This window comes from Mustela nigripes, chromosome 13 (genome assembly GCF_022355385.1).
Source record: "Mustela nigripes isolate SB6536 chromosome 13, MUSNIG.SB6536, whole genome shotgun sequence".
Lineage (NCBI taxonomy): Eukaryota > Metazoa > Chordata > Mammalia > Carnivora > Mustelidae > Mustela > Mustela nigripes.
In genome coordinates, this window is record NC_081569.1 from 142,130,951 (window position 1) to 142,145,156 (window position 14,206).

At 49.5% G+C, this 14,206-nt stretch overlaps 1 protein-coding gene and 1 non-coding gene across 7 annotated transcripts in view; one reads left to right on the top strand and one right to left on the bottom strand.

Moving 5' to 3' along the window:
- The window catches only part of MOK (MOK protein kinase), a 51,499-nt gene extending 47,172 nt beyond the window's left edge, over positions 1 to 4,327 (bottom strand). For 2 of the 6 annotated variants that reach the window (XM_059374016.1, XM_059374015.1), the window contains exon 1: positions 4,076 to 4,327. In XM_059374016.1, the coding sequence (XP_059229999.1) occupies positions 4,076 to 4,082 (7 nt within the window). In that variant the 5' untranslated portion in view covers positions 4,083 to 4,327. The remainder of the gene's footprint in view (positions 1 to 4,075) is intronic. The other 4 variants (XM_059374012.1, XM_059374013.1, XM_059374014.1 and 1 more) reach the window with 4 other exon arrangements.
- Positions 4,328 to 11,877: 7,550 nt separating this feature from the next.
- Positions 11,878 to 11,951, top strand: TRNAI-AAU (transfer RNA isoleucine (anticodon AAU)). Its single transcript has one exon. It is a non-coding gene; the product is annotated as a tRNA-Ile (tRNA).
- Positions 11,952 to 14,206: the final 2,255 nt, after the last annotated feature.

Sequence of the window (14,206 nt, forward strand, 5' to 3'; positions counted from 1 at the left end):
AAGAATAAAACAAGATTATTTGCAGTACCTTGCGACTCTGAGTCTATAAAAAATGCACTTATGAGACACACAAAGTTTAAACCTCTGCAGTGACAACACATAATTTAAAAAATTCTCTGTGATATAATTGGAAACTGTGATGCCTTCAGAATGTGTAGGACTTTTTCTCTTTTTATAGGTATGTTTTGAGTAATCCATTAAAAAGTTCAGACAGTAAAAAAGTTGGCACTCCCACTGGGTTAGATAAGGGTAGATTTTTTTCCAAAGCAGGGATCTGTCTTTCTTTCCCCTTTTATTCCCCCACCTTCCATCCACTGGGATAGCAAATAATAATTCACTTATAATTTACCACTTAACCAGATGCTAGGTAGGCTATGAGCTTTATACAGTTGCTCATTTAATCTTTGACACACTCCTATAAAATAGGTATTATTATGCCCGTTCCTTTTTTTTTTTTTTTTTTTTTTTGAGAGGGAGAGGGAGAAAGGGAGAGAGAGAATCTTAAGCAGGCTCCATTACGCACGGTGCGGAGTCCGAGACGCGGCTCCATCCCACGACTCTGAGACCGTGACCTGAGCCAAAATCAAGAGTTGGACACTTAACTGACTGAGCCACCCAAGTGCCCTGGAAGATTTTACTTTCGCAAGAGGGCAGCTGCTAGATATCCCAGCCCACACGCTCATCTTAGAATGGCCTTTGTCACTCCCCCATCAAGAGGTGGGACCCGCATTCTCTACCCTCCAACCCGGGGGGATGCGAGGTCAGAGAAGGTAACGCTGCTTCCATCTCCCACCTTGGAATGCTGATCCTCAGAACCCAACTGCCACCCTGGGAGGAAGACCGAGCCATGAGGAAACAGTAGTGTTCTGGCTGACAGGACAGGCCACGGTCCCAGTGGGCAGCCAGCATCAATCGCCAGGCATGTGAATGAGAAAGGTTTTGGGTTTTTTTTTATTGACAGGGAGACAGTGAGAGAGGGAACACAGGAAGGGGGAGTGGGAGAGGGAGAAGCAGGCTTCCCGCTGAGCAGGGAGCCTGATGCGGGGCTCGATCCCAGGACCCTGGATTCATGACCTGAGCTAAAGGCAGACACTTAACCAACGGAGCGACCCAGGTGCCCAAGAAACTTTTGGGAGGACTCCAGCCCAGCCAGAATCTGACTGCGAGTGTATGAGAGACTCTAGGTGAAGCCTGCCTAGTTGAATCCAGGCTACTCACAGAACCTTGAGAGAGATTAAGATGTTATGTTAAGCCACTACGTTGGGGGTGATTTGTTGGGAAACAATAAATAACCAGAAAACCAGTTTAAGAAAGGTCAGTATCCTGCAGGAGGTTGCCATGTCTGCCTGGCTTTAAAGCCCATGCTCTCAACAGCTTCACTGAGTTTCTCCCTCCTCCCGACAACTGCCTATGATGCAAAACAAAAGGGAGAAGGGATCAATGATTAATACGTCCCTAAACACGGGGCAATGTCTAGAAAATAAAGTTGAACATACACCTAGAAAACCATAAGATAAAGGCCAGCATGATAAGCTGATATTTCTGCCCTGACTCTTTGACCCCAAGCTAGGAGTCCATTTTCCCCATTACTCGCTTTTTCTATTCATTCGATTTCCACGGCTCTGTCTCTGTGACCTCCTGTTCCGGAATATTTTCTCCACTGTTAAATATTTGCTAAACATTTAACTGATCAGTACTCACACCTGGGTGACAATAGTCCCCCCCCCCAATTCTCGGACTGTATTTTAGGGTAGAAGGCAGAATAAAGATGTAACACTAAACCAACTAATTGAAAACTACCAAAAGGGCCATCTAAAAGAACATATTGAATAATACCTACTAGATATATATATATATACATATAAAACAATACCCAAAGGTTTAAAGGATACAAATAAAATGCAAGTACTTACATAAAATATTTGTTTATAATATGTATTGTATTTTGTTACAATATACAACATGCAGCGCTAACATTAGTGTTTAAAAGAGGGGAGGGGGCCCCTGGCTGGCTCAGTCAGCCAAACACAGGACTCTTGATCTCGGGATTGTGAGTTTGAGCCCCTCGTTGGGTGTGGAGATTACTTAAAAAGAAAAATCTTTAAAAAATAAACACACAGGAGCACCTGGGTGGCTCAGTCATTAAGCGTTTGCCTTCGGCTCAGGTCATGGTCCCAGGGTCCTGGGACTGAATCAAGTCCCACATGGGGCTCCCTACTCAGGGAAGAGTTTGCTTCTCCCTCTCCACTCCCCCTGCTTGTATTCCCTCTCTTGCTGTCTCTCTGTCAAGTAAATAAATAAATTCTTAAAAAAATAAATAAATAAAAGGGGGGGTAAATACACATTTACATATGCTTCTATGTAAATATATAGATACACATTTATATATACAAACATACAAATGTAAAAGAAATCGTAAGAGTGGTTGCCTCTAGGAAAGGAGCAGGAAAGGTTTTGAGGCAAAGGTGAATAAATGGAATGATCAAATGATCAAACCTAACTTAAACAAAACTGAGACATGCTGACATCAGGCTGACATCAGACTCTAGATGGGACACACTGATAAGCACCCAACACCCCCTCTGACATAGTCCTGACCAAAATATTTAAGCTAATCATAAGGAAACAATCAGACAAATCCAAATCGAAAGATACATGGCCTGAATTCTTTAAAAAAGTCAAGAAAGACACATAAGGCAGGACGCTGTGCCAGATTAAAGGAGACCAAAGAGATATGACAACCAAATGCAATTTGTGATTTCTGGTTGGATTCTGGAAAAATAAAAACACCTATAATGATATTACTGGGATAACTGGGAAAATTTGAAACATAGGCTGCATTTTGGACAACAATGCTATCCCAACACATTATTCGTACTGTGATTATGTAGGAGAACGTCCTTGTTCTTAGCAGATACTTGCTGAAAGCGGTGAAAGGCACTGGTGTCCACTACTAACTCTCAAAAATTAGGCGGAAGTAAATACTGTACGCGATTTAGAGAGCGCAAGTGAGCAAGCACACAAACAAAAGCCAAAACGTGCATCTAAGTGAAAGGTTTATAAATATTCAGAGAATCCTTCTTGCAACTTTCATGTAGATTCAAAAATTTTGAAAATAAAGAGCTGGGAAGGAAAAAAGGAACAGCGTAAAAAAAATATGTGTATACAAGTCCACGCTACAAGTAAAAGTGTAAAGCCTTTTGTAGGCCTGTATTCTAACTACAGCGTTGGGTGCATTAGTGAAAAAGATAAACATGTAAGCAATATCTACCAAAAGAAAAGAAGAATGTCTTGTAAAGGGCGAATGAGATGAATTAATTATTTTAAATATCTTTGTTCCACAATGTGTGCCACAACCAATCACTAACTGATACTGCGCATTCAAGGCAAATTTTACATTGTAACTGTATCTAATAAAATTTAATCTTTCCACGGGGGGGGGGGGGAATACTAGCCCATTCGAGTTGGATGCCTTTGAACTGCCCAATAGTCCACAGATCCAAGTAGAGGTAAATTTTGTACCCGTCACATATTTTCTAGGACGACCCTCTCCTTTCCCAACTTCCCAGCAACACTCACTTCACCACAAGGTTGTGTCAAAATCCCTATAAAAATAGTTCCCATAAAAACACAGTGTTTTACTGGTTCCCAAAAGAACGGCTTGATCCCAAAAGCGAACAGCCCAGCTTTCCTCCCAGCGGTTCCCCGAACCGAGGTCAGGAAAATGCAGGCAGCCGCACAGTGACCGCTCACTACCTCACTGCCGAATGCCCAAGAATCTGGGTTTCACCCAGCATTTTAAAACAACAACAACACAACAACAACAACACCCTCAAACTTGTAACATAACCTTGTACTGAACTCTGCGGGGTGAGGGCGAGGAGAGGGACTCGGGAGGACGCTGGAACCCCCAGCGCCCCCACATCCAGCCCGAACCCCGTGGGCACCCTCTCCGGCCGCCCCGGGACGCTGGGGGTCCCCCCCCGCGGCGGCCCCCCGACCCCGGCCCTCCGGGTGGCCGCACAGGCGCGCCGGGGCCCCTGCAGCCCCTCCTGCCCCTCCTGCCCCCGCTCACTCTTCATCCTGGATACGGAGGCCGACGACAAGCCGTTGCCGACACCGGACGGAGAAGGAAGGGCCGGAAAGGACGGCCGCCTGCTTCCACTCCTCTGAAGCAGGGTCCGGAGCTAGGACCTCCGCGCCGGCCCGCGACAGAAAGCGTTAGGATACGGCCGCCATGTTGTGTCCCTGTCGCCCTAGCAACCGTCAGGTCCCGGACGCCTCGAGGCTGCCGCCCGCGCGTGCGCGAGACGCCGCGGCCGCGTCCCTCGGCCCTAGGCCTGCGCGTGCGCACTGCGACCCGCCTCCTGGGTCTGGCGCCTGAGCAACCGCCCCAGCCGCTTTCCGGGACGGCTCCCGGCCTGCGAGGAGTGCGGGGCGCCCTCCGGCATCGCTATCCCCGTCCGGCGTGCGAATTCAGCCATTTGAGACCAAAGCCAGAGCGACCGTGGAGCTTTAACTAGGCTGGGGACGCACTAGGTAACTGTCAGTCCACACCCGCTCGTCTGCCCGCCTTTGAGCCCCCGCGTGGCTGTTTCTGTTGGGACCGATGCAGTGTAAGACACCCGCACTCTAACTACGGGCTTACGCGGAATCTTTCTCCAGAAACTCTGCGCCCACACACAGAGCATCCGCACAGGAATCTCCTTGCCCCTGACACTTGCCTGGACGCAGGATATCTGCTAAGATCCGGGGAAAGATCAAAACATGACAACGTGCAATTTTTAATTCCTTCACGCTTCTCAGTCCCTCTCTCTTGTCCCTCCTTGAGAACATATTCTTCTCTGGAAGCCGGAAGCTTTCTCCTCTGGAAGCCACTGCAAGTGAGACCTGAATGCTTCCAATGGTGGCTCAGCCTTTCTTACTTGTCCCCTACTGTCCGGATCGCATCCTGGCCAGGGACAAAACACCTGCTCAGATGCGCTCTACCCTCAACCCTTCCTTCCTCCCTGTCCCCACGAGACACCTCGTGCACACCCTGCACACCCCTCCACCTTTTTCTACCCACCTCACCTCTTGCTGGACCCAGCCTCTTCCAGCCCCAGGGTGACCAAGTCTCCACAGTCGCCTGTCGTTTACAGGATAAGTCCCCATTTCTCACCCCATATACAATCTCCATCCACCTGAAATCTTCTGGCCCAACCCTTTGCCCATCCCATCGTCCTCTGACCTCTTCCTGTCCAAAATCATTTTGGTTTAGAAAGTTATTTTTCCTTCCTCAAATAATGTTTTTAATATATTTAACGTACATTTAATTATTTTAATAACTATAAATTATAATTTTATAAATATATTACTTATTTAAATTATTGTATAAAATAGATATTTAATGTTTTGACTATCATGTTTAATATATAATGATATGTAAAATACAGTATGATGTATTATGTTATTTTATAAATTTGGTGGCTATTCTGTGTCATGGTTGCACCATTCCCTATTTAATTGCTCCCCTACTGATGGATATCCAGGTTGTTTCTAATAGTTTGGTCTTTCAAACATTGCTGCGGTGATCAACCCTGTACATACATTATTTCCCGTATGTCCAAGTGTACCTAGAAGAGAAATTCCTAAAGTGGTGTTTCCAAATCACAACTATCTACTTTGACATTTTGGCTTCTTTTTGAAAATGGAGTCAAACTCCTATAACATAGAATTAACCATTTTAAAGAGTGACATTTAGTACATTCACAGTGTTGTGTAACCATGACCTCTGTCTAGTTCCAAAATAGCTCCGTCACCCCAGAAAGAAGCCCTGTAACCATTAAGCAGTCTCAAAAACATGATGCTAAGGGAAAGAAGCCAGACACTAAAAGTCACATGTGTTTAAAATGATTCCGTTTATTGGAAAAGTCGAGAATGGGCAAATCTGTAGAGTCAGCGAGTGGATTAGTGGCTGCCAGGGGCTAGGGGGTGGGGAGAAGGAGGAGTGATGGTTCCTGAGGACTGGATTTTTTGGTATTTTGGTGTTTTTTTCTGGTGATGACATTGTTCTGGAATTAGATTACCCTGGTGGTTACACAACTTTGTAAGTCTACCAATAATTACCGAATTGCACATATTAAATGGTTAAGTATAATTTGTGGATTTTATCTCAAAATAAATTGAAAAAGAAAAAACAACGTTGCTGGTATTTTGTTGACGGTGCTATCTTCTTGGCTCTGAAGAGCCACATGTCATCCCTGCAGACCGCTGGGATTTGATCTCTCCCTCCTTACCCCGTGTGGCCTTTCCTCTTATTTGGGGACTCTGTCACATTTCTCTTGTCTCTTCCACCTGTTGCTTCCACCCACTGGGGCTCTGAGCTCCCTGGGCGGCCCACGCGTCTCTCCCCCCGCGGCCGGCAGAGGGCGCGGCGGGACGGCCTCCGAGCACCTGCTAACCCAGGAGCCGGCGAATGCCTCGGACGGGTGAGCCCCAGCCCCGCGTTCCCGACGGCCCTGGGCCGAGGAATTTCCCGCTCGTTTTCATTGCGGGCAAGTTCACTGCGGCTCTTGGGAGTGAAATTGTACAAACCAGGTTGGCCACCATCCTGCAGAGGAGCTCGAGCCCGCCGCGGGTCGTCGGGCAAGCGGGGGCTGCCGGGCGTTCGCGCCCGCCGGGCGGCCCAGCCCGTCCCCCGGTGCGCAGCCTGCGCCTCCGTACGCGGAGGAAGAGAGCCTCCAGAAAGGAAGGGCAAAGGAGACCTACGGGGGACCTTAGCAGGGGTCTGCGAAGGCGGAATCAGCGCGATCTCGCCGACAGCGCTGGGTCCTAAGCTTTCCCAGCACCCAGATCGCCGGCCTTCGGGTCGTCGTGATTTGTGGACCCTCGAGTGCCAGCCAGACCCCCAGCGTTTCCGCGTCTGTAATTCTGGGGCGGGGCTCGAGAGTTTGCGTCTCTAAGAGGATCGGAAGTGATGCTGCGGCCGTACCAGGGACCCTATTCTGAGAACCGCTGGTCTAGATCATTCCTTCCTCTTTATTTAATTCTAAACAGACTAGGAAACTTCAAAGAGGAAAAAAGAAGAAGAAGAAGAAGAAGAAGAAGAAGAAGAAGAAGAAGAAGAAGAAGAAGCAGCTTGTGAATTGGAACCTCCGGCACCTTAGAGCTCCGCTCCTGAAACTGCTCCAATACTACCTAACTACAGCCGCTCAGGCTTTCTGATTCGTTTTATTTTATTTTATTTTTAAGATTTTATTTATTTATTTGACAGAGAGAAATCACAAGTAGATGGAGAGGCAGGTAGAGAGAGAGGAAGGGAAGCAGGCTCCCCGCTGAGCAGAGAGCCCGATGCGGGGCTCCATCCCAGGACCCTGAGATCATGACCTGAGCCGAAGGCAGCGGCTTAACCCACTGAGCCACCCAGGCGCCCTCTGATTCATTTTAAACTGTTCCTCGGACAGTCCATCCGGATCCTAGCGTTAACTTTTCCCTCTTTTCCAATATCAAGAGGTTCAGCCACAAGGCCATGGTTAACAGATATGTGCCCTGCTGCTGAGCCTCTGGAAATAGGAAGAAGTTAGGAAGAAAAATTAGAGATGACGAATTTCAAGCGGGTTAACAGTGGGAAGGTGAGCACAGGCCAACCAAACTAAAGATTGGTTCTACTATCTACTAAAGATAGTAGAAATTGCGTTCATTTTGGAAGATAATAAACATGTCTCGAAGAACAGACACTAAGCTCACAGGGGTATGAGATAACAAGGAGGGAGCAGAACATTAGCCATTCAGATTAACATGAAGCACCGCGGGTAACAAGCTCCGTAAATGCGATCATGGTGTACTGTGTGATGTGGGTGCAATAATAGCTCAACTTAAAGGCGTTCAGAACAACAGATGTAAAGTTTAAGAAAAGGTTTGTTAAAGGAGCATAGAAGAATTAAAATTCAGCTGTTAAAGCGATAGACTCACACCAGGTGACCCCAGGCAAATCCCCGGAGCACTGTCTTCTCACTTCTGTGAAATGGGGCTAACAGTACCCCCTCCAAAGGGTGTTCATGCAGATGAAATCAGATGTCTGTGACACGCTTTACAAAACCGCTTGATTTTGCCCAGATGCTCAGTAAATGTTGTTGACTGATCAAGCAGCATCATCCATTGGCACCGGCTGTTAGTTACCTGCCATGTGATTTGGGCCCATCCTCTCAGGAAACAAACCTTGAGTTCTGACAAGGGCGAGCCTGATTTTCAATGATTATTGAGCACGCAGGACAAACGTTAACCCTTGATAGGGAAGAATTAAGCAGGCGGACTGACAGGTTGTAGAGGCCATGTGGCCTGTTGTGGGAGACCCGGAGAGGCCTTTGCCAAGATCACCCATTTGCTACCGGCTGTTCTGGGCCCAGACCCAAACTTTGCAGCTTCCAACTCCCTATGCTTCTGCGGCTTTCTTACATCTAAAAGAGACCTTTGTAAAAGCCTTACAATTAATGTACATACCTTAAGGAAGGACACTTTTAATTTTTTTTTAAGATTTAATTTTTGAGTTATCACCATACCCCACATGGGCTCCAAACTCACAACCTTGAGATTAAGAGTCACGTGCTCCACTAACCAAGCTATCCAGGTGCCCCCTGGAAGGACACTTCTTAAAAGTCTCTGGAACCAACCGATTTGTTATAGCAAATCAGAAGCAACATCTGAAAATCCTTCTGTTTGTCTATTTTTCTTTTGTGTTGTCTAACAGCTTTGACACTGTACATATTGTACAATGAAGCATTTATTTCTGTGCCATCCCCTCGCGTTTCTTTCCTTTTCTTTCCAGAATCAATTGGCAAGAATCCAGCATCAACATTCAAAGTGTTTTGCTCTCTCCTTGTCTGTGGGCTCCAGGGCGCCAAGCAGGGTAGTTCAAGGAAATTGTTCAGAAAATAGACAGTAGACATAGGCCTGGACTGAAGAAAATGAGAGATTCGCCCTCAAAGTTTGGATCTCAGAAGAATGGTGTTCCAGAAAAAGATAAAGAGGAGATTATCAAATCTCCCTCAGAAATATTCTTCCTCTGAAATGTTGCCAGAATGGAAGGGCATGTTTCTGAGTTGGAAAGTCCAACGGTACAAATTTAATACACAATGGATTTAACATTCATTCAACAAGTACATATCGAACACCTGCTCTGTGCCAGGCACTGTTCCAGGAACTTAGGATCTGTGAATGTGGGGAAGGAAGCCACAATCGGAGTGCAGCATCCATGGGCAAGGGAATGCCAACACGGCCAGCCGACCACCAGAAGCTGGGAGGGAGGCATGGAGCTGATTCTTCTTCCGAGAAGAAGGAACCAACCCTGAGGACACCTCGGTCTTGAACGTCTGGCTTCCAGAGCGGTGAGAGAATAAATTTCTCTTAAATCCTCCAGTTTGGGGCTTAAGGCAGCCCTAGGAAACGAATACAGTATATCTTGATTTTCCTACTGAAGTTTCCAATTTATAAGCAGAATAACAAGTTTTACAAGCTGAGTTTAAAGCAAATGGACCATCTAAAAGAGCCCCCCTCTGAAACATTTAAAAACCTGAACAATAACTTTGTACCACTGAATGCTGATCGTGTATGAGTCTGCGTTTTCCCAAGTCAGAGAAAGGAAAGGTGGACTCGTCTGTCTTGCCAGAACTGTAGGATGGAGCGAGGGCGGGCAGGAGGAGTCCGGCGGAGTTAGGACCGCGCGGCTGCTGGAGGAGCCCGACCCCCGCTCACAGCCGACGCGGCGGTCTCGGGTACCCCCTAGCGGCTGCGCTCCGTCACTGCGTCACCCCGCGGGCCCGCCTCCGCGCGGCCGAGGCCGGGAGCGCTGTGCGGACCCGCCAGGTGATTGGGGCCGCGCCCTCAGGAACCGAGCATGGAGTTCCGCCGGGTGTGTGTCAGGGCTGGACCGCTAAGCGCTGATCTGAGCTTCGTTCGACAACCCTGGATCGACCCTCTGCTCGGTGCCGGTCACTCCCAGGAGCTGCGCGTGCGAACTGCAGGTTGCGGCCCTCCTGCAGTTAGGAAGTGAGCAAGCCCCGGGCGAAATACAGGCTTCTGAGTGCTGGCGGCGGGGGCCGGGGGAGGTGGTGGTCAGGGAGGCCTCACCGACGTGCGACGTTTAGGCAGCGACGTAAGGACAGGAGGGAGCGCGCCTTGGCAGTGTCCGGTGGAGGGAGGTCCAGGAAGGGGGAGAGGAAGTGCAGCGGCCCCAAGGTAGGGGCTGGGCCCGGCGAGCAAGGTCCAGGACGGAGGGTGGTGGGCTGTGGCAGGGGCAGCGGGGAAGGATGGGGGGTGGCTTTCAGATGGGTGTCGTTCAGATGGGTACAGGGTGCCCAGTTAGAGATGAATTTCAGATAAACAGCGAATACTGGTTTTGTCCCAAATATCGCACGGGACATAAATTATTTGCTAAATCTGGTAGCCTTCCCCGGGCTGGGCCAGAAGGGGAGGGCTCCAACAGAGAAATGCCTGCGTCTGACTTGTTCTAAAATGTGATTTTGCCATTAGCTCATTCATCCACTTTTTAAGTACAATCCCCCCACCCCCCCTTCCCCGGCCACGTGGAGCTCAAACTCATGACCTCAAGATCAACAGTCCGTGTCCCAGTCTCCAAACACCTGCCGGACCTGTCGCCCCCGGGACAGCTTACAACAGGGCGTCTCCGCTCACGTTAACAGCTGGGTTTGCTCAGCGGCGGGCTCCACGAGCCGGGCTCAGGGCCGCTCTCCTCACAGCTGCTTCCCTGAAGCCAGGGCACTGCTAACTGCGTGTGTGTGGACTAAATCCGGCTCAGCAGCCCTCCTGGGGGCAGGGCGAGCTGCCTAACCTCTTTCCAGGAAGACCTGTTCTGCTAAGACCCGCCTGACTGGGCTCTGCTGTTTGCAACAAGGGACAGGGGTGACACCTGCCCGGTTTGGGGCGGTCAGACCGCAGGGATGGAGAGTGTGAAAGCTGCATGAGGCTCCCTTCTCTTGGGGCATTTGCCACCGCAGCACGGGACATCCGAGCCTCGGGGACCAAGGGGCCTCTGGGACATGTGGTTGAGGGAATAGAGTTTTGTCTTCCCGGTTATTTTTAGCTCCTTTTTAACCCCTCCCCCCCCCCCTTTTTAAACTCCCAGTGTATTTGTAACTCCTTATATTTCTAACTTTTTTTCCCAGACCCCATCCCTTTGGAGTGGGTACTGTCAGTGGCCCCCCCGGCCGCTGTTTTAGGATTTACTCCAGTGCTAGTTAACGAGAGGGCAACGTGACGACATTTTCCAGACGTTAAAAAAGAGGGGGCGAGGGGCAGTGGCTCCCGCCGCGAAGGAAACACTGAGGAGCCACTGAAGACGACACTTGCGGTCGCTTCGGGAGGGTGGCCATGGGACGTTGGGTGCAGGAGAGGAGAAGCTCCATCCCCGGGAGCGAGGCTGGCCCGAACGCCGGATCGGTGTTCCTGCGGCCCCTGCGCGCGGCGGCCAGCGCGTCGGGAAGGACGCCGGGGCCCCGGCGCGCCGCGCTCTCGGGGCGGTGGGAGGCCGGTGGCTCTCCGGTCCCCAGCGGGCTTTCTGCCGTTTCTGAGCGTTACCGACCGCACCGGGAGCTCTCGACCCACGAGGTTTCCACGCTGGAAAGTCTCGGGGATACAGAGTCGCGGCGCTCGAAACGCTGTTCCCCAGCCGAGCCCCGAGGGCGTCGGGTGTCGTTCGCCTCCCCGGCGAGAGCCCGGTTCTTCGGGAGAAGCCCCTCCCCCTCCTTAAAGAGCCGCGGTGTTTTCTTCTGGCCAATGGGGATGACGGCGGCCCTCGCAGGACCGGAAGTCCTTAGCCGGTGCCGGACCGCGCAGGCGTACAGACCTCATAGGCCGAGCAGCTGCGCCCCGACTCCGAGTGGCCGGTTAGCTCAGTTGGTTAGAGCGTGGTGCTAATAACGCCAAGGTCGCGGGTTCGATCCCCGTACGGGCCATGGGAACTGCTCTTTTCTGCTTTTTCCTTTCTTTTTTTGTTTTAACCCGTGCTCCCATTTCTCAATTCATTTTACCTTTTTTTTTTTTTTTTTTTTTTTTTTTAAATCCCTTTAAATACGCTTTTCGAGGGCTGTGAGCCGCAGACGGGAGAGAGTCGCGGAATCGTTCCGGACCCAGCCGCGAAGTTGGCGCCGGCAGCCCGCAGGGAGGAAGGGCAGGATCCCGCGCGTGTCCATCCCTCCAACTCCCCGCAGGCTGTGCACACCTGCCGCTGCCGTTGCATTTTGTTGTTGTTGCTGTTGTTGTTATTAGGATGCTCTCGGATGGCCCCCGCGCCCCAGTTGCTTCCTCGCGCAGAGCTTCTGCGGGCCCTCGGTGCAGGCTCCCGCGCTCCCGGTGTTCTTGGACTTGAAAGTCCAGGCCTGGGATCAATTGGACAAATGCTTACTGCCTGCCCTTCCTGACTCCAGCTGGGAAGCAGAACCGTGGAAGAGAGACACAGATCCCCACCACCCCGGAGCAGTGACCCACCAGTGACTGCCATGTTTTTAGGGAGGTCTTCTGCTTGTGGAAGCATCTGGAAACCTTCTCTTGCTGCTTTCTTGCTTTTCAGAGATGTCTTAGGCTTCACTTTTATTCCTCTTAGTTCTGCAGTTTGCAACCAGAAGGCGGCGGATGAATTTCTGTCTGGCGATTCAAGTCTCCAGGTGTGGTCAGACATGCTTAGTTTAACACAAAAGCCAGTTATTTTAGGGTTAATGCCATTTTATATCAGAGTCTGGCAGGAGTTCTAGCCATGTTTGAAAAATATCCAGGAAGGACGTCTATCAAATCTTTCATTCTTTTCTCAAATTTGTGGGAAGCTCTGATGGAATTCAGTAATAGCTCAGGGCCACAGACCCTTGGCAAGTGCTCAGAGCGCGTCAAAAGTGAGCACTGAATGCCAGTGATGGGACCCTTGTTCCTACCAAAGGTTAGTTAGAAGGAGAACTAGGGGCTGCTGACCAGTGCTGACACTTTGGATGTCACGCTCCAGAAATATGTGCCAGACCTGAAGGGGTCCGGAATAAAAATTATTTTGAGCAGAGGCCATCTGAATTTCTGAAAAGTCTTATCTGTCTTAAAGTAGATCCTTCCCAAAGAATTCAAAAGAATTCAATTGTCATGAAGTCCTCTTCCCTGGGAGCAATCAGGAAGGATGGACTCTTGTCACTGGAGAGATGTTGCCATCACACCTACACAGGCATTGTCACAAAACTCATATCTCCTATCTGCCCTGGTAAGGGTCCATTTATCTTTCCTAAAAGGTACCCGTTTTCCCATAAATGCCCTTCCCTGCTTCTCTTTCCCTATTAAGATAGTCTATAGGTCCCGTGTTCTACCTGCGCTTTGAGTTACATTTTTCTGTGAATTTCATAGGTATATGAATAAAAATGCACAATTAAATTTTGTCTTTTCTCTTGTTAATCCGCCTTTTTGTCACTTTAATTTACAGGCACCTAAAGACTGACCCTAATTGCATAGAGGAAAAGTCCCCCTTCATCCCTGGACAGGCTCAAAAACATGGTGAAATGGGGTACTCTGCTCCCAACAAGAAGGGCAGTTCTTGGCTTAGGGGCCAGAGGGGACCCTTCCGATACCTGAGGATGAGAAAATGAGAAAGTCTTTCTTTCAAAGTTGAAGGAAAGAATGAATGAATGAATTGAGGAATTGAAACAAATTCCACAAATCGAATCTCGCCTCTGGCCACCTTCATGAAGCCATTAATGAATTAAATTAGAACACTGCACGGAGCTTAGTGAATGCAACATGATTATTGATTATGATGATGATGATGGCCCTGTGGAGAGAAAAATGATCAGGTCTACCAGAAGCTTCTCGGACATCAGCCTGGGTTCCCAGTCTCCCCCTTTTTTGGGCATCAGGAAACTCATAATATTCTACTGTACATGCCAGTTTCCTTCTCCTCTTCCTGCCTAGACTATATACAAAAGGCAGGACACCCTGAAGGCAGGGAACCTGAGTCACCCAGCAAGTGCTTACTGTTTGTCACCCTATGGCCCTTCCTGGGGAGGGGAGCCGAGAAAGGAGCACACACCGGCAGCTGCAAGGCTTGGTGGGAAGAACACACAGAGCCAGGAGAGTAAAGAGGAGGGGGAGACTGGGAAAGGCTGGCTGAAGAGGAAGTGATAGAGCAGGGATGGAGGGGGCTGATATGTGGAGAGGGTGGGGACCTCCCTTTCCTTTCCTCCCT